Source organism: Herpailurus yagouaroundi, unplaced genomic scaffold, assembly GCF_014898765.1.
Source record: "Herpailurus yagouaroundi ecotype Mexico unplaced genomic scaffold, PumYag 28, whole genome shotgun sequence".
In the NCBI taxonomy this organism is placed as follows: domain Eukaryota; kingdom Metazoa; phylum Chordata; class Mammalia; order Carnivora; family Felidae; genus Herpailurus; species Herpailurus yagouaroundi.
In genome coordinates this window covers 28,487,053-28,508,494 of record NW_024412376.1, presented here as the reverse complement: position 1 = coordinate 28,508,494, position 21,442 = coordinate 28,487,053, and the positions used below count along the sequence as shown (strand labels likewise).

At 33.8% G+C, this 21,442-nt stretch overlaps 1 protein-coding gene across 6 annotated transcripts in view; it reads right to left on the bottom strand.

The window, feature by feature from the left end:
* Nucleotides 1–21,442, bottom strand: part of FSTL5 (follistatin like 5) — a 795,291-nt gene that overhangs the window by 360,961 nt on the left and 412,888 nt on the right. For all 6 annotated transcript variants that reach the window (XM_040471352.1, XM_040471359.1, XM_040471338.1 and 3 more), the window contains one exon: nt 7,438–7,634. In XM_040471352.1, the coding sequence (XP_040327286.1) occupies nt 7,438–7,634 (197 nt within the window). The remainder of the gene's footprint in view (nt 1–7,437; nt 7,635–21,442) is intronic.

Here is a 21,442-nt window from a genome sequence, read left to right as displayed (position 1 = left end):
ATTCTGCCAGGTGAAGTCTGCCTATGTATTCCCTCATCTTACTCTAACTATCAAACGTATTACACCACAGTGCAAAACACAGTTGTCCATTCTCCTCTAAGGAGCAATCTGGACAAATTCCTTTGTCCTATGTGACCCTATGAAATCCAACTTTCCCTATATTGCTTTGCATATTTCCTTCTCTGACTCAATCTCCATTCTTTTCTAACTCAAACCCATCATAATGACCTCTGGAAATCCTGCTTCTGGTCAAAAAACTCTTCACCTTCCATTTCTTATAAAAACGTGTAATCCACGCACACTAACTTTAAGAAATTCTGGCTGCCCCTGAAGAAAATCACTTGTCAAATAATTTTAACAATTGGCGGCCAATTTTTCTCTCATATCCATTCTACCTCAGCGAGGAAGATGGGTCAATAACTAAATGGTTCCCTACTGGCACTTCTGGATTATTTCCTCCTCCCAAACCAAGTCTTCATTAGATAGATACAAAGATGAGAGAGATGGTAGGTATAGATAGATAGGTAGATAGATAGATCGATCCATCAACAATAGATTGATACAGAGCTAGAACCTACTTTGGATCTCAGGCCATTCAGCTACATAGTTCTCTCCTATTCTCTCCCCATAATTCACAAATAAATTTAACTGCTGATTCACAATATTTCTGCCCACCTTTTTTTTTAATGTTTATTTTTGAGAGAGAGAGAAACAGAGTACGAGTGGAAGAGGGGCAAAAATAGAGGGAGACACAGAATCCGAAGCAGACTCCAGACTCTGAGCTGTCAGCACAGAGCCGAGGTGGGGCTTGAACTCACAGACTGCCAGATCATGACCTAAACCGAAGTCGAATGCTCAACTGACTGAGCCATCCTGGCACCCCTATTTCTGTCTACCTTAACTCTTTAATATTCTCTGTGGTTTCCATATACACATGAATAAGCAACCCAGAACAGATCTGAGCTCTTTTGACAACAAATGATCATTAACTTTCACACTTCCAGTGACCTTTCCCTACATGCCAGACTGCCATAAGGAACATACTCATACCTTAGGTCTCTTCATCCTGAAATCTTGATTTCAAGCATTACACATTCATGTCTGTTTTAGAAACAATATGTGTTCTTAAAACCACAAATGTGTCACTATGAAACTGAGTACCTGACTACACTAGTCATATATACAGCGCTTAGGGGAGATAACAGGTTTGTGATCATCCTTTGGAAAAAAAAAATTATGTTTGTTGAGGTTTTTGCAGTAAGCTATTATTCTATGAGTCATACATTGGAGTATGATAACCCAATTTGGAGCATATTGTTAGAACAATTTTCATTGAAGCAGGCATTAGTAAAGCTCAGGTTTCTCCAAAGAGAGCAGTGAATTCTCACTTTGGGAGAAGGTAATTTAAGAGAAGCAAGAGAGAGAGATCCAGGTAATAGAGATGAACGTTAGAAATTTGCTTAGATGTGGGGAGGAGCTAAGGTAAAACACCAAACAAGCGAGGGTCACACCTTATTAGAATGGTCCTCAGTAAAAGGCAGAACATTTGGGTTTGCATTTAGTACACAGGATTGGTTACCAGCGCAGACCACTCGGTTCTATAACCTCATTATGAATGGGATCCGGGCACTATGGCATAGATTTGAGAAAAGATATAGAACCACTAGAACAAAGTAAGTTCCCATTTACCTGTTTTCAATAGAGGATAGACATTTAAAGAAAAAAAAATACAAAAAAAAATTTAATGTGATTGAAATATTACCTTTATCATACAGTAATTAAGACACATGGGAGAGGAGACAATAATCATCTGTTTTGTTCCTACAAAAAAACTTTGATAGATATCCCACTTTTCTTCCCTAACACTCATGTCCATGCCATTTGGAAAAACAGAAATACTCACCCCAGGGGTAAAAGTGGACAATGCACTTGAGGAAATAGAGACAGATATGACTTAATTGGCCTCTGAGGGTGTAAAAAATAGGGCAGAAGATGGAGGCTAGGGATTTCTTTTTGTTTTCAGAACTGATGATATATTTCTCCCTGAGGGAAGAGTATGATAGATACTGGTTTTTGATGTTGGTGTAGTATTCTATAACTTGTCATTAGTTTTTTAACTAAGGTAGATGTTGGCATCTGTGGAATGTGATATATTTGGTCATACATATTTAGAAGGAGAATCTAAAATAGAACATTGTTTTGCATGACAAATAATTTGAAGCCCCCAGGGAAAACTGAGGTTGAGAGATAGACTTGGGCACTCTATCAGTGGTGCATATAATGAAAAGTACACCATGGACAGAGTACAAGGAAAGGAAAAGTGTACAAAGTGCTGGATCTAAACTGGATTTCAATTTGGGATTTGTGTAATTTGTGATGTAAACACTTACATATATATAGTTGAGCTCAAATAGAAGTACAAAGGGGACAACAGACATCTGCATTACAGCAATAACCCAATAGTATCATTACCAATATATTACTAATATTACGATTACTCAGTTACTCTAATCTGGTACTGAGGATTTAATAATTCATGCCAGCTATATGAGATAAATGTGTAACTACTTCAAATGAGATGGGCAAAATAAAGACATGCCATCATTTATTTTTTCTAATTTCTTGAGATAACCAAAACTACTCTTCTTTTGCAAGAACTATTTTTTTTTCTCATTGTAAAAGTTGGTATTAAAACTTTTGTATGTTTAATAATGTGTGTATAGATTTCTGGGTTATAATGGCTGTATACTAATGGTATTTAAGTTGTTATCACCTACCATCCAAGCATAAATATTAAAAAGTTGCAAGGGATGAACATAGGGTAAATATTATTCAATTGCTCAATTACTAACTTAAGTGTATGTACCCACTTTATTTCCATTATCATCCATGACATTCACATGAAAGTTAGATTTGAAAATACAGTTATAACTAACACACTCTATTTTGTATGTGCTAGTCATGCTTCTAAGAAGCTGACACATTCTAAATGATGTGTGTGTGTGTGTGTGTGTGTGACATCAAATTTACGCAGTAGGTAGTAATATCATTGCATATATATATATACGTATATATATATATATTATACATATATATATATAAAATGAGTCTCAGAAACTTTAAATAACTTGCCAAAGGTTAACAGGTCATAAGTAAGATATGTTATTTGAACCCAGGCTCTATAATAACAGTTCTTAACCACTACACTTTGATCATAAAAAAGATTATTTTGAAAAAAAATATCCTAGGACTTTATCACTTGGGACCCACTCACTCCTTTCCATCTGAACATTCTCTTTAGATCTTGTGAAATGAATATACCATCTCAATCTTTTTTGATTTTTTTTCTTCTAGATCTTCAACTACCAATGACAAATCTACAAGTGTACTATCATAAATTTTATCAACTTCATAAAAATTATTTTAAAAGTCCAAAATATCACTTTGCTATCAATTTGTATTTCATACTTGAATATTTTCAACATAAGAACATTAGCCCCAGACTGGAAGACTAAACATAGAGTTACAGATGTTTATGTTATTAAGCTAGAGTAGTAAAGAGATGGATTGAACGTGATTTATTTCTATTATCAGTCAATTCATTTTAGCAAATATTTTCTTGCTATAACATGTTGTTAACTGTGATTCTAAAGGTCCTACTCTTTTAACTATTAATTTTTTAATGTATGTTCTCTCAATTAGACAGGCTCTGTGTTCTAATTTACATGAAAATCTGTAAGATTCCCCATTCATTATGGGGAATAAAAATAGAATGTGGGTAGACAACTTTCATGCTACAATTATAAAACCTCAAAGTCAAATTATATTCTTTAATTTTTACTTGTCACTGGCAGTATCTTACATTTCTGTTAATAATATCTTATAAATTATTAACAGACACCATTAAGATCCTTTCCCTTTTTACTCTTCTAAGTTAAATTATTTGAAAATTCCATATTAAATGATGGTATTATATGTTTCTGCATTTATTAATAAAACTGTATGTATTATTGGTTATAATACTTGCAAAAGATCTTTAAAAAGTACCTGAAATCTAAAAATACTCACATCAAAATAGTATTTGTGCCATTCATATCTAGGTGTTTATTATATTTTTTCAAGATTACTTGTTACAACCTTCTGTTTTTCTTGTCGTTAAGTTCTGCGTTTTTGTTTATGTTGTTTTTTTCATAGTTGATTATTTACAGATGAGATACTGACATTTTCACAACACACTAGGTGGGAATGACTTATGTAGTATGGGATGTATTCAGAAGGAAGCCAGTAAATCTCCCAAATCTTTCCTTGCATGTACCTCATGGATGGCCAAGAAAGAAATGGGTTTCTGAAGATGACTTTCAGATGAATTGGAAGGGGACTTTTCAGACATAAAGTGAGTCCAAATCAAAGCTAACAGAGAAAACACAACTAAATTTGGTAGCAGATGAACTTCATTATGAGTTGAGTTGTATCTTCTCAACAGATATTTTAAAGACCTAATCCTGAGGACCTCAGAACATAACATTTTGTGTTTCTTGGAAATAGGGTTGTTGAAGATATAACTAGATAACTGAAAATGAGGTGATGCTGTAGTAGGGTGGCCCCTTAATCCAATATGACTGGTGTCCTTCAAGAAAAGGCAATGTGTTGTGAAGACAGGCACACCTGTCTTTGTTTGTTTGTTTGTTTATTTTATTTTTTTTTCAACGTTTATTCATTTTTGGGACAGAGACAGACAGAGCATGAACGGGGGAGGGGCAGAGAGAGAGGGAGACAGAATCGGAAACAGGCTCCAGGCTCTGAGCCATCAGCCCAGAGCCTGACGTGGGGCTCGAACTCCCGGACCTCGAGATCGTGACCTGGCTGAAGTCGGATGCTTAACCGACTGCGCCACCCAGGTGCCCCTGTTTGTTTGTTTATTTTGAGAGAGAGAGAGAGAGAGAGAATCCCAAGGAGGCTCTGTGTTGACAGTGGGATCTCATGAACTATAAGATCACGACCTGAGCCAAAATAAAGAGTGGGCTGCTTAACCCACTGAGCCACCCAAGCGCCCTGAGGCTGAATGATGGTATCTACAAGCCAAGGAATGCCAAAGAATGCCTAGCACTACCTGAAGCTGAAAAAGACAAGCAAAGATCCTCCCCCAGTTACTTCAGAGGGAGCATGGCTTAGCCAACTCCTTGGTTTTAGACTTTGAGCCCCTAGAACTGAAGGACAGGTTGATATAGCCACCCACATTCTGTTATTTTGTAATGGCTGCCTAGGAAACAAATACTAACTTGAATGTAGCATAAACTTGAAATAGGTATAAAGTGCTGTCACTGCCATTTTCTAGTGAGTAGCAGTTTTCCATTTGGATTTAGATGTAGGTACTATGATAATAACTGGATTTCGTCAGATCATGTTTTGTACCCAACCAGTGGTTACAGTGATGTAGATACATTAATAAAAACTAATAAATATATGTAAAATATGTAATATATAATAATATATAATACACAAAATAAAAGCAAAAGCAAAACCACAATATATTCCAATATGTCAGGCCCGCATAGACCAAGGTGACATGACTGAATTTTATTTTCATTTTAATTAACTAGTCATTTCTTATCATTACTATAAATATAAAATTCTAAAGAGTTTCATTCTTGAAAAATAAATCATGAAGTAAATGATAACATAGGTATCTTAATTAAAAATTTTCTGATTTTACTCTAAAATTCCAGAGTTCAATTCTTTAAATCCCAATGCCTGGATTTAGTAACTTCTCAATAAATGCAGGCTAAATTAAAGAAGATAAGGAAAATGATATATATTTTAATTTACTGGAATGGCAAGAACTGTAATTAATTTACTTAGAGAGTCACTTTGATATAAAGTCTTGAAACTAAGTTACACTATTCCAAAGCTTAGAAATCCTTGTATAATCGAACCAATATTCCACAATGTCAGATTCTTTATATAGACCATAAAATTAACCATAAGAGATGAATGGCATGGTGTTATGGAGATAAACTACTGGATTTTTTTTAAAACTATATTAACTGCCAAGCACTGCAGCAAAATCCACCTTAATAAACACTATAAGGATTATTAAGAATTCAGAAAACTTCTTCAGTGCTATAACCATTTTCCTAGATTGGTCACCCTAGATTGGCTTTTTTTCTCCATTACTCCCTAAAACTTGTATACGTTTTTGGAGAAAACTTATGTCTCTTATTTCACATTTCTATACTACCTACAACTAGTTTAGTTTCTTAAATCTGGGTATTATAATTTCCTTCAAACTGTTCTGTCTCCATGACACACACATAAAAGTATTTGTATTTTTTTTCCAAATGGTTCACATAAAGACCTTTTGTTTATTCAAATATTCTCTTTACTGACAAATTTCTTATCACATATTTCATTTGGTGACAATTTTCAAATAAGTGAAATTTAACAATGTGGACCTAATACTAGACCTAGATTAACTATATCCTAATTGATCTTTGATTATTGGAAAAATAAAATAGGTCAGAAATTTAATACCTTCTTAAATGATGTATTTACATCATGTTATAGATGTGCTCAATTGCTGGTGAATAGTTTCCTTGAATATTGGATACACAAGTTTTTACTGAGTGATAGAAAATTAAACATTATAAAAGGCTTCAGAACATATCTGAAGATATCTTATAAATTTGTAAGGTAAAGAACTGATGATTCCTTAAGGTATTTAAGGTACAGAAACCTATCAAAAGTAGCTATCTTATTTTGAACTCTAAAATATCATATAAATGTTATTTGAAATTAATATTGTTGTTAGAGTAGTGTTAGAAGTAAAACAACACCAAGACCCAAAACCAAACCATTTTGGTCCTAAAACAGTCCTAAAATGGCATAATTTAGGCCAAATCCTCAAACTGGGGTTTAATACGTGATCTAATGGCAGTTCAACCTTCCCCAGAAATGTAGTCTTAACGGGTCGGTCAGGAATTTTTCAATCAGCCCCAGTGGGTCTGCTGCTTGGTCCTTTTCCATCCCACAAAAGATGATGAGGTAATCGACATAACAGCCCTAGCCTTTCCAGCTAAGGGAAAGCAGCCTTGCCGGGAAAAATCTTTCTCTTTTGCTAATAATTTTCTTGCCCCACTCTCCTGCAAAAACTTTCCATTTGTACAACTTCCCAAGTGCCTCTCTATTTGCTAGATGGGATGCTGCCCAGTTCATGAATTGAATAGCAAAGCCAATTAGATTTTTGAAATTGACTCACTTGAATCAAATCTTTGTTATTTAACAGCAGTCACATTTTACTCTTAAAAATATGTTTTGTCCACACTTTCAAATAATACAAATTAAATACATATTTATTAATATAGAATAAATTCACACAGATATAAATATATTGTACATGTGATTTTTAAATAAGCTTGTTAATTTAATCATTAATCATACCTGAGTTAGTTCATTAATATCTACAAGTCCGTTACTGTCGGCATCAAAAGATTTAAACATTTGATCCACCAACGACTTCTTCCAAGACAGGTCATCACCGTTAGGGTTTTCATTTTCTTGTGTAATATATTTTTGATTTTGTAAATCTAAAAGCATGCTTTTCATCTTGTTGTATTCAGTGGTCTTGCAGTTATTTCCTGTAAAAGAAGAACTAAGTTATTTTCAAAGCAATATTATTGAAAAGGAATCATTTTTTGTTTTAATGTTAAGAAATTGATATCTTATAAATAATATACTTGGTACATAATTTTTGTCTTCCAACTTGTACAAGGTTAAAATAATAGGATATTTTCATTTGTATCAAATCTAATAAAAACATGTTTACTGTGTGCTTTCTCTAGGATAAAGTAATTGGTTCTATGAGGGGTTTAGAAACACATGATAGCTCCAATTGTTTAAATACATTATCTTAGTTTTTTTAAGGTGTTTTTTTTAATGTCCATTTATTTATTTTTGAGAGAGAGAGAGGGTAGGGGAGGTGCAGAGAGAGGGAGACAGAATCTGAAGCAGGCTCTGGGCTGTCAGCACAGAGCCTGCAGAGCCCAAGAAGGTGCTGGAATCCAGGAATCCTGAGATAATGACCTGAGCATAAGTCAGATGTTTAATGAACTGAGCTACCCAGGTGGCCCCATTATCTTAGTTTTAATCCTCACCATACATTCCTATATAGATAGTTTCATCGGTTTTAACATGAAGTACAGGGAGTTGAAATAACTTGCCCAGCAAAGAGTTAGATTGTGTTGGATTTTTGCACTTGAGCTCATATATATATATATATATATATATATATATATATATATATATATATCTGGTTTCAAAATAGGATAGCATATATTAACTGGAAGTATGCTTTTTACACGTGAATTTGTTTTGAAGATGTCTGTATGCATGTGTTTACATTTATAAAAATCCTATTCCCAATGATGCTGAGTTCTTATTTGTATTCTTCTAAAAGACTTTAATTATTTTTCTGATATTTGTTTATCTCTCCTTTAGGAGCACAGTGTATTACATGATATGTGTTTGCACCTTGTATCTCCAAGTTTTAACTTTGCAAATTTCATCTCCACAAATGAAGTATAAGCTCATTGCACTAACAATGCATCAAAGATTTTCAGTATTTCCCATAAAATAACCAGGACAATACTGGCAACATCAGAATTAGTGAAAATGATTGCTTAGCTTAATGTCTTCAAAAATAACTGCAATTTTCACACAATTGTCTTACAAAGGATTTTTTTTTACACTGGCCCCCATGATAATGTCTTTAAATAGTACAATGGAAAGTAGTATATACTACTGATAGCAAATGTGATATAAAATATATTATAGAAAATACAGTGCCTAATGTAATTTGTAAATGAAAAAAAGTAGGTATTAGCCAAGAATTTTTACAATGTACTTTTAGAGAAAATACTAACTTTATAATTGTCAATATTGACAATTAGGCTTTAACAGAATCTACAATTTTAAAAGATGTCCAAAGATTTTTAAATATATGTCTAAGAAGTATGGCATTGAAAAACAGGATTTGAAGTCTCATTCTCTTTCAAGACAAGCTGGAAACAATCTCTTCTAGAGAGATGAGAGACTGTCTTATTTTTCAAAGATAGTGAAATAGCTATTGTTGTTCAGCAATTTTAGTGTTTGGCAATCCTGTCAAGAACTTCTTTTTTTACAACAAAACATAAACTTTGTGCTGCAGATTAAGTCAATTTTGCATTATTCCATTCTCAGTAAAAAATAATGCTAAAAATGTTTTCATAATAGCAAAGAAATCACTGACAAAAGAGAGAAGTAATCAGATCTAGAGGGGATAGGTAGCAATTTTGGTGTCCATGAAAGTGACAGAAAAGAAGCCTTCAAACGTGTGTGTGCCTGTGATTCTGTGTGTGTGTGCCCACATGCGTATACAGAGGAAGAGAGAGAAATGTGTGATAAAAGAATGAGAAAAAGGATAATAGACCATTGCAATAGCCCTCCATGGAATTTCTGATTTGACCTTGGGTTGGTATCTCCTTTGACTGATGCTGAGTAGGGTTGAATTTAGGGGAGCTGATATTGGACCATAGGCAATGTGGAGACCAGAATGTTGGTGAGAGACAATGGGAATCAGGGCTTAAATGCTGAAAACCTGCTAACTAATATTTAAAATTTGAGGAACAAGGAAACAGTTTGAGTTGTTCATTTTAATTTTGATAAAACTGAGTAATGTGATCATCATAGTGATCCTATTAATATTTTCATTTCCCAACTTGTAAATTTCCTTGGAAGTTCAGGTGGCTGCTGGCAATCCAAAGAAAATAAAAATAAAAGCATGGCAGTGAAGACATTTATAGTCCACAGAAATGTACAAGAAGTAGTTATGCAATTATGTAAAACTTTGTAGAATTTATAGATTTAATAAAATTTCTGTCACAGATTTTTTTTAGTAATAAATAGGAACATCTGCTATTAACAATAAATTACATGTAATGAAGATTTCTTACGTGTCAGGAAGTTTATACATTTTAAATTAGTTATTCCTCACAACAGTCCCAGAAGAAAGACAACTATCACCATTTTATAGATGAGGAATTAAGGCACAGAAAAATTAAATAATTGTTCAAAGTTACAGAACTAGAAAGGAGCAGAGTGATTTTTTTTATTTAAAAAAATTTAATGTTTATTTTTGAAAGAGAGAGAGAGAGAAAGTGGGGGAGGGGCAGAGAGAGAGGGAGACACAGAATCTGAATCAGGCTCCAGGCTCTGAGCTGTCAGCACAAAGTCCTATGCGGAGCTTAAACTCACAAACTGTGAGACCATGACCTGAGCCAGAGTCAGCCCCTTAACCCACTGAGCCACCCAGGCAACCCCAGAGTGATTTTTATATACAAGCAATATCCCTTCTATCTTTTATTCTCTGCTTCTCTTATCTTCAGAACTGAGTTTTAAGATCAACTTTTACATGTGATTCAGTAAATTTGTCCAAGGATTATTTGTAAAGAGAAAGATAAACATCATAATAAACACTAGGCAAGTAGAGAAAAAAATAACTCACAAAGGAAAAAGAAAAAGGTCTATCTGAGAACTAGCACGAAAATACTGAAAAGGAAGCTAAAGGGAAAAGAACTCAAGAAAGAGGGTCTGATGAGATGTCAAATGTTTCAGAGTAAAAGTAAGATAGACAATAAAACAGACCCATCGAATTCCTTAAACTGTAGGTAACTGGTGACTTTAAAGAAAGATTTTAGTAAATAAATGGAGCATTTTTAAAAAAATCTAGAATCTCCTTTTTTATTATATGTCTTTTTCCCATTGATATTTTTCTATTTTGTTTTAATTTTAGTATGGGTAACATACATTGTTATATAGTGATTCAACACTTCCATAAATCACCCAGTACTCATCATGCAAGTGCACTCCATAATCCCCATCACCTGTTTCACCAATCCCCCCACTCACCACCCCTCTGGTAACCATCTGTTGGTTCTCTATTAATAGAAAACAGAGTTAAGAGTCTGTTTCTTGGCTTCCCCTCTCTCTTTATCTCTTTTTTCTTTGTTTTGTTTCTTAAATTCCACATATGAGTGAAATCACATGGTATGTGTCTTTTTCTGACTTATTTCTCTTAGCATTATACTCTCTAGCTATATCCATGTCATTGCAAATGGCAAGATTTCATTCTTTTTTTTATAGCCGAATAATATTCAGTGATATATGTGTGTGTGTGTGTGTGTGTGTGTGTGTGTGTGTGTGTGTGTATTTCTTTATCCATTCAACTATTGATGCTGCTTCTGCAATTTGACTGTTCTAAATTATGCTGCAATAGACATAGAGGTTCATATATCCCTTTGAATTAATGTTTTTTTGTAGTTTTGGGGTTAATACCCAGTAGAGCAATTGCTGGATCATAGGGTAGTTCTATTTTTAACTTTTTGAGGAATCTCCTTACTTTTTTCCATAGTGGCTGCACAAGTTTGCATTTACACCAACAGGGCACAAAGGGTTCTTTTTCTCCACATCCTCACCAACACTTGTTTTTCTTGTGTTTTGACTAGCTATTCTGACAGGTACGAGCTGATATCTTACTGTTGTTTTGATTGCATTTCCCTGATGGTGAGTGATGTCGAACATCTTTTCATGTGCCTGTTGGCCAACTGCATGTCTTCTTTGGAGGAGTGTCTGTTCATATCTTTTGTCCATTTTAAATTGGATTATTTGTTTTTTGGTGTTGGGTTCTAGAAGTTCTTTATAAAATTTGGATACTAACCCTTTCTCAGACATGTCATTTGCAAATATCTTCGAAATGCAGCAGAATTCTTATTATAATGGGTTAAGGAGCAAAAACAGTGAAGATTTGGCATTAGTAAATATTTACTACATTTTTAGTGAAAGAAAAAGAATTAGCATTATTAATGAAACAGAATAGATATTTAGAAATAAATATCAATTAATAGATATTTGGAAATCATGGACTCATCCATGAATAACATCAGGCAGGAGGGTAAGAAATTTTTGTTCATCTGCTTTGATAAGATTCCTTTCTCAAAGATTAATCAACAGGCAGTGTTTGATTGGTATAGGTAAGAGAAAGAAATATTTTCCTGGATTTACCTCCTATTCTCGGAGACCAGTAAGAGATCTCTTCTGCGTTTCCTGTTTTAGACACTGAGAACAAGACAAATGAGATGCCTATTGGTGGTATCTATTCCATCATCTTTCCCATGAATGCAGTGACAGTGAGGTTGTGCTGATTCTTGATTCAGAGTCATTCAAAGGGAAGTTAAAATCCATCTGGCCTTGGGGGGCCGGGAAGGATGCAGAATCTCTGACATTCAAATGGCTGCACCTGTGTAGCTAGCTGGCAGTACCTCTCCAAGTCTCTATGGAACCAAAGATAATTACATTTTATACATCCTATAGTACATCCATCTGTTTGAGGACATGGTAAGTGCTAAAAATTATAGATTATATCAATTATCCTTAGTGTTATGTTTTCCAAAGGCTGTTTTTATCTTTTTGAAATTACACTTTTATCCCTCTCCGATCCATCAATAAAAATTACCTATTTCCTTCAACACAAAAACATCCAAACCTAAATATATAAGAATATTATTTTTCTTTTTAACATTTATGGTTAAAATTTGATTATTTTCATTCTAATGTAAGCTAAAATCTTAGATATTCAAAGAATAAAAGTTGAATGTTTTTATTTTAGTGTTAATTCTATTCAAGTATTAGAATGTATATTGGAACTATTTTTTCCTCAAACTGTTCAATAATTGTTAATAAAGTCTTTTCACATAATTTATTTATTTATTTTTAAAGTTTATTTATTTATTTTTTTTTTGAAAGAGAGAGAGAGTTAGGAGGACGGGGCAGAGAGAGGAAGAGGGAGAATTACAAGCAGGTTCTGCACTGTCAGCATAGGGCCCAATGCAAGGCTCAATCCCACAAACCATGGGGTCATAACCTAAGCCAAAATCAAGACTCAGATGCCTAACCAACTGACCCACCCAGGTGCCCCTCACATATTTTAGAAAAATATTTCGTATTTATAGCATAAGGAATATATCAAAACTTTAGTATATTGATTTATGTGTATATGTGAATCAAAATCAACATGGAAAGCTATTATATTGAAGTTAACTTGTAAATTGTTAAAGTGTGTTTTTATCTTGATTGGATTTATCTTGATTAAAAGTAGTCAAAAGAATTAAAACAAACTTTAATCCTTAACTGGAATATCTATTTAAATGTGAAAAAAGATAAATGTGTAAATTGTTTTGTTTTACATGAACTCTACTTAAATGTTCATATTAAAAAGTATATTCTAGGGGTACCTGCGTGGCTCAGGTGGTTAAGTGTCCAACTCTCGACTTTGGCTCAGGTCATGATCTCATGGTTCATGAGTTCAAGCCCCACATTGGGCTCTGAGCTGACAGTGCAGAGCCTGCTTGGGACTCTCTCTCTCTGCCCCTCCCCTGCTTGTGCTCTCTCTCTCTCAAAATAAATAAATAAATTAAAAAAAAGTATATGATAATTATAAACAAAATTAATGTAAGTTAACTATGTTTCAGATACTATTCTATTCTGGGAATTCACTCATACAAACACACATACACACACACAAACACACATACGCATTCTTCACAATGTAGGACATTTAAAGAACCATGATTTTCTCCTAGAGGCAAGGATCTTTTTTTTTATGTTATTTTTTTTAAATGCTTATTTATTTATTTATTGAGAGAGAGAGAGAGAGGATGAGTCGGGGAGGGGTAGAGAGAGATGGAGAGAGAATCCCAAGCAGTCTCCACACTGACAGCGCAGAGCCTAATGTGGGGCTTGATCTTATGAATCATGAGATCATGACCTGAGCCAAAATCAAGGGTTGGACGCTCAACCAAGTAAGCCACCCAGGTGCCCCTTTTAAGTTTTTATTTAAATTCAAACTAGTTACTGTACAGTATAATATTAGTTTCAGGTGTACAAATAGTGATTCAACACTTCCATGCATCACTCAGTGCTCGTCACAGCAATTGCACTCCTTAATCCCCATCACCTATTTTACCCATCCCTACACCCACCTCCATGCTGGTAACCATCAGAGTCTGTTTCTTGGTTTGAAGTAGGAAATAGTTTTTAAAGAATACACTATTTTTGAGACTAGATCTAGGTTCACAGCAAAAGTGATCAGAAAATAAAATTTTCCATATACCCTCTGGCCCCTACATGCAGACTTCCCCACTATAAATATTCTGCAACAATCAGCAAACATACAGTACATATCACTATCACTAAAAGTCCATTTGAAATCATACAGAATGTAGCCTTCTAAGGTTGACTTCCTTCATTTAGTAATAAGCATTTAATATTACTACATGTCTTTTCATGGCTTGAGAACTCACTTCTTTTTAGCATTGAATAATATTCCATTCTCTGGATATACCAAACTTTATTTATCCATTTACCTACTGAAAGATATCATGGTTGCTTCTAAATTTTGGGAATTATGACTAAAGCTGCTATAAATATCTGTGTTCAAATATATTTGTGCGGCCCTTAGTCTTCAACCCTTGAGTAAATCCCAAAATGCATAATTCCTGGATCAGATGATAACATGATGTTTAGTTTTGTAAGAAACCATTAAACTGTCTCCCAAGTGGCTGTACCATTTTGTATTCCCATCAGCAATGGATGAGAATTCTTGGTGTTACACAGCTTTGCTGGCATTTGGGGGACAGTGCTCTGGATTTTCACCATCTAATATATATGCAGTGGCACCTCATTGTTGTTCTATGGGCAATTTTTTAAAGTTAATAAGTATATTTTACAAGAGATATTGGTTCTTTTACCATTTCCCTACTCTTTACTCATGCACAGTGTAATTTGGCTTAATTTAATTCCTTAAGCATTGTTGAAGAGTTAAAAGAATATGATGAAGGATACAATTAATTGAATTGGTATGCTTACTGATTAACTGTGGGAATTAATCTTACTGGAAATAAAAGGAAAGTATTATGAATTAAATACCCATTCTCCAAATGCTTTGCTACTTATATATAACTTTTGTCAATGATATGCCACATGTCATTGACAACTGCCTACAAATCCTTATAAGCAGGATTTAAAACAGGGTTTGACTTTCTAGTTTGGCAAAAGTGATTGTATATTAGAATTTCAATAGAAGTGCTCTAGTAATCAGGTCACTCTGCTCTGTAAACCCTAAGAGAACATTAATTAAAATGCTTTTGAGGGGTCAGGTTAGTCACAGTATGCTCTATTTCCAACTATACTCTTAAAAGATGACACACTTTGGAGTAGGTGTTCATCTTAGCTGTTACTTACTATTACCACCCTCTCTCATCATCTTCACAAACACAATCACATATTATAAAGATACAGAGAATGCAGCAAAGTGAAAAGCACAATACAATGGTGAAATTGATCACCTAGAATGCTTGGAAACTTAAAAGAAAAATGGACATTTATCTTACCCAAAGTAAATAAAACTTGTAATATTAATTATCATAATTGGTCAAATGTGTAATTCTATTGTTTAGGGAATTCAAAAGCCTCTTAAAACATTGTCTTTGTAGTAAAAACCAAGAAAATATAATATGCTTCATATGAAAAGGCATAGCTCTTTTACAACATATGAAAGTTAATGTTGCTAAACAATTTGTGAACTAAGTTTTTCGTACATAATTTTTTTTCTGGTAATCTATCTACAAATATTTTGTACATAATATGTAAAGACTACCATCTTTTTACAAATTTACAATTATTATTAAAATGTGAGCACATATTGCCTTAAATATATATAACATATTGACCTTACATTTCTTGTTGTGGTAGCCTCCTGTGTTTTATGAAGGTTATTAATTTTCATTCATGTTACCAATACTTATATGACTTTTTGGAGTAAAGATACATAAAGTACATTGCTTATTTTTTAAAGAATTTCACCAAATCATTCAAAATTAACCAGGTTACAAAAAAGTAAATCTATCCCTGCACAATTGTTTTGTGCTGGCACTGTTTTAAGTATTTTACAGATAACTTCTTTAATCTTTGTAATTACCCTATAAAGTCATATCATATCATTGGAAGTTAGTAAGCCCAATAATAGGTTTGACATTTGACATTATGTGAAAGGTTGAGAAACATCTAACCCTAGAATTGGAAGCCCATCACTCAGAATTTATTCAGAAATTAACTCAGAAATTAATTCAGAAATTTCTCTTGAGGTATACAGAACTCACAAGTTTGCATCTATTTGTCTATTGAGAAGCTAGAGAAGCTTCAGGCGTGAAATCTCATATGCCTGCTCAATAAATCTTTTTTTTTTCTTTGCTTTTGTCTTCTATGTTGAGACACAGAGACCTTTCGGCTAGTGGGATTTTGAATTTCCACAACGATCATTAGGCCTACCTAATAATGACATGAATGACTTGCCAAGCCTATCTAAACATCATGATTTTGTAGGCTCACAACTTCAAAAAATGTAACTCAGATGGTGATACAATTACCAGGCAAGCTTGATCAACCACAAAGAAAAACTGCAAACTTCCATATGGGAAACATAGATCAAGCAGCCATTAAGCGTTGTACGTGAGTCTGGAACAAATCCAGAAATATACTTTTATAGGACTATAGAACTCTTCCTTAGGCACTAAGCTTAATGTTAAATTTATCTATAGAAGTTTGAGGTTGAATCAATTTCTTCCTGAAGTTCATCCATGAACCCTGGGTCCTTTGGACAGTTTGGTTTTATAAGTTCCTAGTTATGAACATGAGTATATGTCTTTTTCTGGTCACTGAGTAACTTAGTGAAGAGTTCATACACATCTTGCTTTCTAATAGTTCAGCTACTCTTTGTCTAATTTATCACAAAAAAGTAACGAAGTGATAGTGAAAAATATGATTTTTCTCTGGGGTTTTTACTTCTTATACATTCTATATAACTTATTTTGCCAAATAAACAAGAGATGATAGTCTTGAATGGGCATCAGCCTCTGGCTGTGCTTTATCCTATCAACTATAACAAGAAATATTATTTCAAAAATAAATCTAATTATAATCAACTATAAATATGCACACATTATCATGTATTAAACATCACAACAGCGATGTTCATGGTGTTGATTTTTTTTATGATAGATACTTTCATACAGGTTCAATCTAGAAGTGGGTTAATATAAATATCAATATATGGGTAGTATCACCTTACTTGATTTTTTTTCTTAATACAGTGGTCATGTACAAATGTTTTCTTAATACAATGATCATATATAAATATTTTTTTCTTAATACAATTATCATGTATAAATATTTATCTGAATAGATGCAATGTGCAAAAATCATGTGCTTGTGGGAACAAGAACTATGTATCAATTGTCATTATTTCTTTTAAGCACATTTGGCCTATAGATATTGTTCTATAAATGTCCTATGACATTTCACATATAGATTGGTCATAGCATGGATGTAGCATTAATTACCTCCCCACTGTCACAAACCAACCAAAAAACCAGAAATGATTCTACCAATTTGTGTCTGTCTGTAGAAGAGAATTACTTTGTGTTTTCAAATCAGTCTTGGTTTTAGTTGTTAAATAGTTAAATGGTCAAGAAAGAACTTCTTCAACTAGACATGTATCTGTCATTTTCTTCTATGTAATGATTCTTTGGAGTATTTCCAAAGTGGACCTTACTTTTGTCTTAGATTTTAAAAACTTACACATAAAATATTATATAGTAAGAACACTTGTGGGATGCCTGAGTGATTCAGTCGGTTGTGTCTGACTTTGGCTCAGGTCATGATCTCACGGTCTGTGACTTCAAGTGCTGCATCAGACTTGTACTGACAGCTCAGAGCCTGGAGCCTGCTTTGGATTCTGTGTCTCCCTCTCTCTCTGCCCCTCCCCTACTGTCTCTGTCTCTTTCTCTCTCTTCCTTCAAAAATAAAAAAAATAAAACACTAAATTTTCTTAATAAAGAATATTTGATTATATATAATCTTTATACAATGCTCACTGTTTTGTTATCTGGAAGATTATAAATTTTAATTGTTCAATTTCTCAGCATTATATATCATAGAAATATGACACTATGACATTTTATTTTAATTCACCCATATTTAGTCATACAAGATAAGAAATAATTATCAACTTAGTCATGAACTTTTTTGTGGGTATATGTCACATTTTTAAAGTTTATTATGTATTTCGAGAGAGAGAGAGAGAGAAAGTGCATGTGCACATGAGCAGGAGAGGGGCAGAGAGAGAGAGGGAGAGAGAATCCCAAACAGGCTCCATGGTGCCAGCACAGAGCCTGACACAGGGCTCAAACTCATAAACTGTGAGATCATGACCTGAGCTGAAATCAAGAGTTAGATATTTAACCGACTGAGCCAGATTCCCCATCACATTTTAACAATAGTTCATCATGAACTTGACCAAAGATATTTAGGAACTAGAAAAGACAGAGGGTAAACTTTATAAGCATTATAAATAGGAAGAGTGGGGCATTTAGTACTGGAAAGTTTCTGCATTAAGTGTAGACTGTGTATCTCATCAGTAGAAATTGGGCTTATGAGACAGTGAGCAAATAAATATAGAGGAAATGAGAAGTTAATTTTTAAATGTGTATTTATTTTGAGAGAGAGAGAGAGCTCACACACCTGTGCACCTGCAGTGGAGGGGCAGAAAGTGAGGGAGAAAGAGAATCCCAAGCAGGCTCTGTACTCTCAGAACAGAGACCAATGCAGGGCACAATCTTATGAACTGCACGATCATGACCTGGGATGAAAACAAGAGTCAGCGGTTTAACCAACTGAGCCACCCAGTTGCCCTGATGATTTTTATTTTTACATTAGATGAGTTTTAGATAATTTGGGGATATCCTGTTAGAGGTCTCAATGAGGGAAAAGGAAATATAGCTCAGAAGCTCATTAGTTCAGAAGGAAAAAAGTGTTTGATAAATTGGATGAATGAGTCATTGGCAAATGCATGGCAGTTGTGCATCACTTCTTGGAATGAGCACTGAGTGTTATATATAAGTGATGAATCACTAAATTTTGGTCTTGAAAGGAATATTGCACTATATGTTAACTAACTAGAATTTACATAAAACTTGAAGTGATAACAAAAAAATAATAAAGGAGGGAACTTGCTGAGTGTGAAATGAAGATGACAATGGTAAAACCATGACCACACACATTTTCAAGGAATATTAAGATACAGATTTCTTTTTTTGTTATTTAAAATGTTTTTATTAATTTTTGAGAGAGAGAGAGGTCTAGAGACAGTGGGGAAGAGGCAAAGAGAGAGGCAGACACAGAATCCGAAGCAGGCCCCAGGCTCTGAGCTGTCAACACAGAACCTGATGCAGGGCTCAAACTCATGAACCCTGAGATCACGACCTGAGCTGAAGTGGCACGCTTAACCGACTGAGCCACCAGGTGCCACAAGATGCAGATTTCTTATAAAGAGAATGCTGAAGCACTGACTAGTTTGGTGGAAGAAGAAATGAAGATAATTTCATGACACGACTTTATTTACATATTTATAATTTTTTAATGTTTATTTATTTTTGAGAGAGAGAGAGAGTGAGTGGGGAAGGGGCAGAGAGAGAGGGAGATACACAATCTCTGAGCTATCAGCACGGAGCCTGATGCAGGGCTCAAATTCACAAACCATGTGATCATGTCCTGAGCTGAAGTCAGGTGCTTAACTGACTGACCCACCCAGGCGCCCCTCATCACACAACTTTAGGTGCTAAAGTCTATTTCTTGAAAAAGGAAAAATTGACTAACTGCTGCAAATTACATGGAAGAATATGAGGAAAAGAGATATTGCCTTTCTCTGAAATGCAAAGTTAACTGTGAAATTCAGCTAATATTTTTATTTTCACCCTATGTAAGGATGTGTGTGTGTGTGTGTGTGTGTGTGTGTGTGTGTGCATAAAACAAAATCTGTGGTTATATTAATATGAGTGATAACAGCACTTGTAGAGATATATTCCTTTGATATGGTGTTGACTAATGTTTAGAAAAAGGCTATGGACTGCTTTAATAAAGATAAGTTCAAGATAACTTTAACAGTGGAAAGTTGCTTTTTCATTAAATTGACCTTTCTCAAGTTACTTTTGCTACAATTTAAAAGCATATGGGTTATGAATATGTTTATGTAAGAAAAAAATTAAAATGTGTGAAATTTCTAAAGCCTATGTAAAATTCTTAATTTTTGCACTATGAATAAATAGTAAAAGAGAATTACTTAAGGAGTTGTCCTTCTCATGTATTTTTTCAGATGCAAATGAATTACAAGCTCCTTATTTTTAAAGCCATTCGTTTTACAAATGAGTTGCAGAATTATTTAATAAATTCATTTTAAAGCAATGCCTGACTGCCTAGTTTCTAAGGAAAAAGAAAAACTAAGATGTTGCCTTCCCATTAACTCTAAAATTCTTATTTATTTAGTTATGTGTTATGAGCAGTAGAAACAAAAACATACTCTCTTTGAAGATAACATACATTAATATTCATACACCTGTATTTATATATGTTCACGTAGAACTAATGAAAAATACATAATGGTTTAGTAACATTTTCTTCAATTAAATTAATTTCTTCTTAGCTCTATAATTAAAATAGTGATGGTGGTTATGAAATTTATGTCTGAAGTTTTTCATTTTGTGTGACTTCAATGCTGTTGATGCCACATACTGATTTCTAGTACTACAGTTTGGTAAGTTTGGAATGAGCAAAGAGATTATTAGGTGTCTCCAATGGAAAATTATTCATTATTTATAACATGACTCTCAGGGTTATCTAACTTCAGCCTTTTGTTGCCTTTGAAATATTTTACTGCTCTGTAAATTGTAAATAACTGTTACCAATGAGAAGTAATTCTTCTCTATGAACTTGCAAACGAATTCTGACTGGAAGAGATTCAATTGATTTCTTTTCCCTCTTTTGAGGAAAAAGCCAGATTCATGTACAACTGTAACTACATTTCCACAATTGTTTACTCCATATAAGTTTGTGGCTCTTTGACTTCTTTGAACTGATTATAACATCTGCCTAGGTCCCTTATTAATAAATAACAAATTTGTTAAACATCTAACATGTGCTAAACCATGCTTGGGTTTTGGTTGGTACTTGATTCAGGACCAGGTCCCTAGCACAGACCCATCGTTTTGGAATGCTGACAGGTTTAGAGACTAAATACAAAGCTATGTGAGGCAATAACTGAATTTTTATTTTATTTTAATGACTCTTCAGATCATCCTTAAATGATCTTTCCCAGACTTGGTAAGAGATCTCAAGGGAGGCAAAAAAAAGTTTGGCCCTTGATTTGTGGGAAGATGGCTATCATTTTAAAAGTCCAAGAAGTATAGCTTTTTAAATGGTCCAAGGAAGATAGGATATTGTATCATAGAAGGAAAAAAAAAAA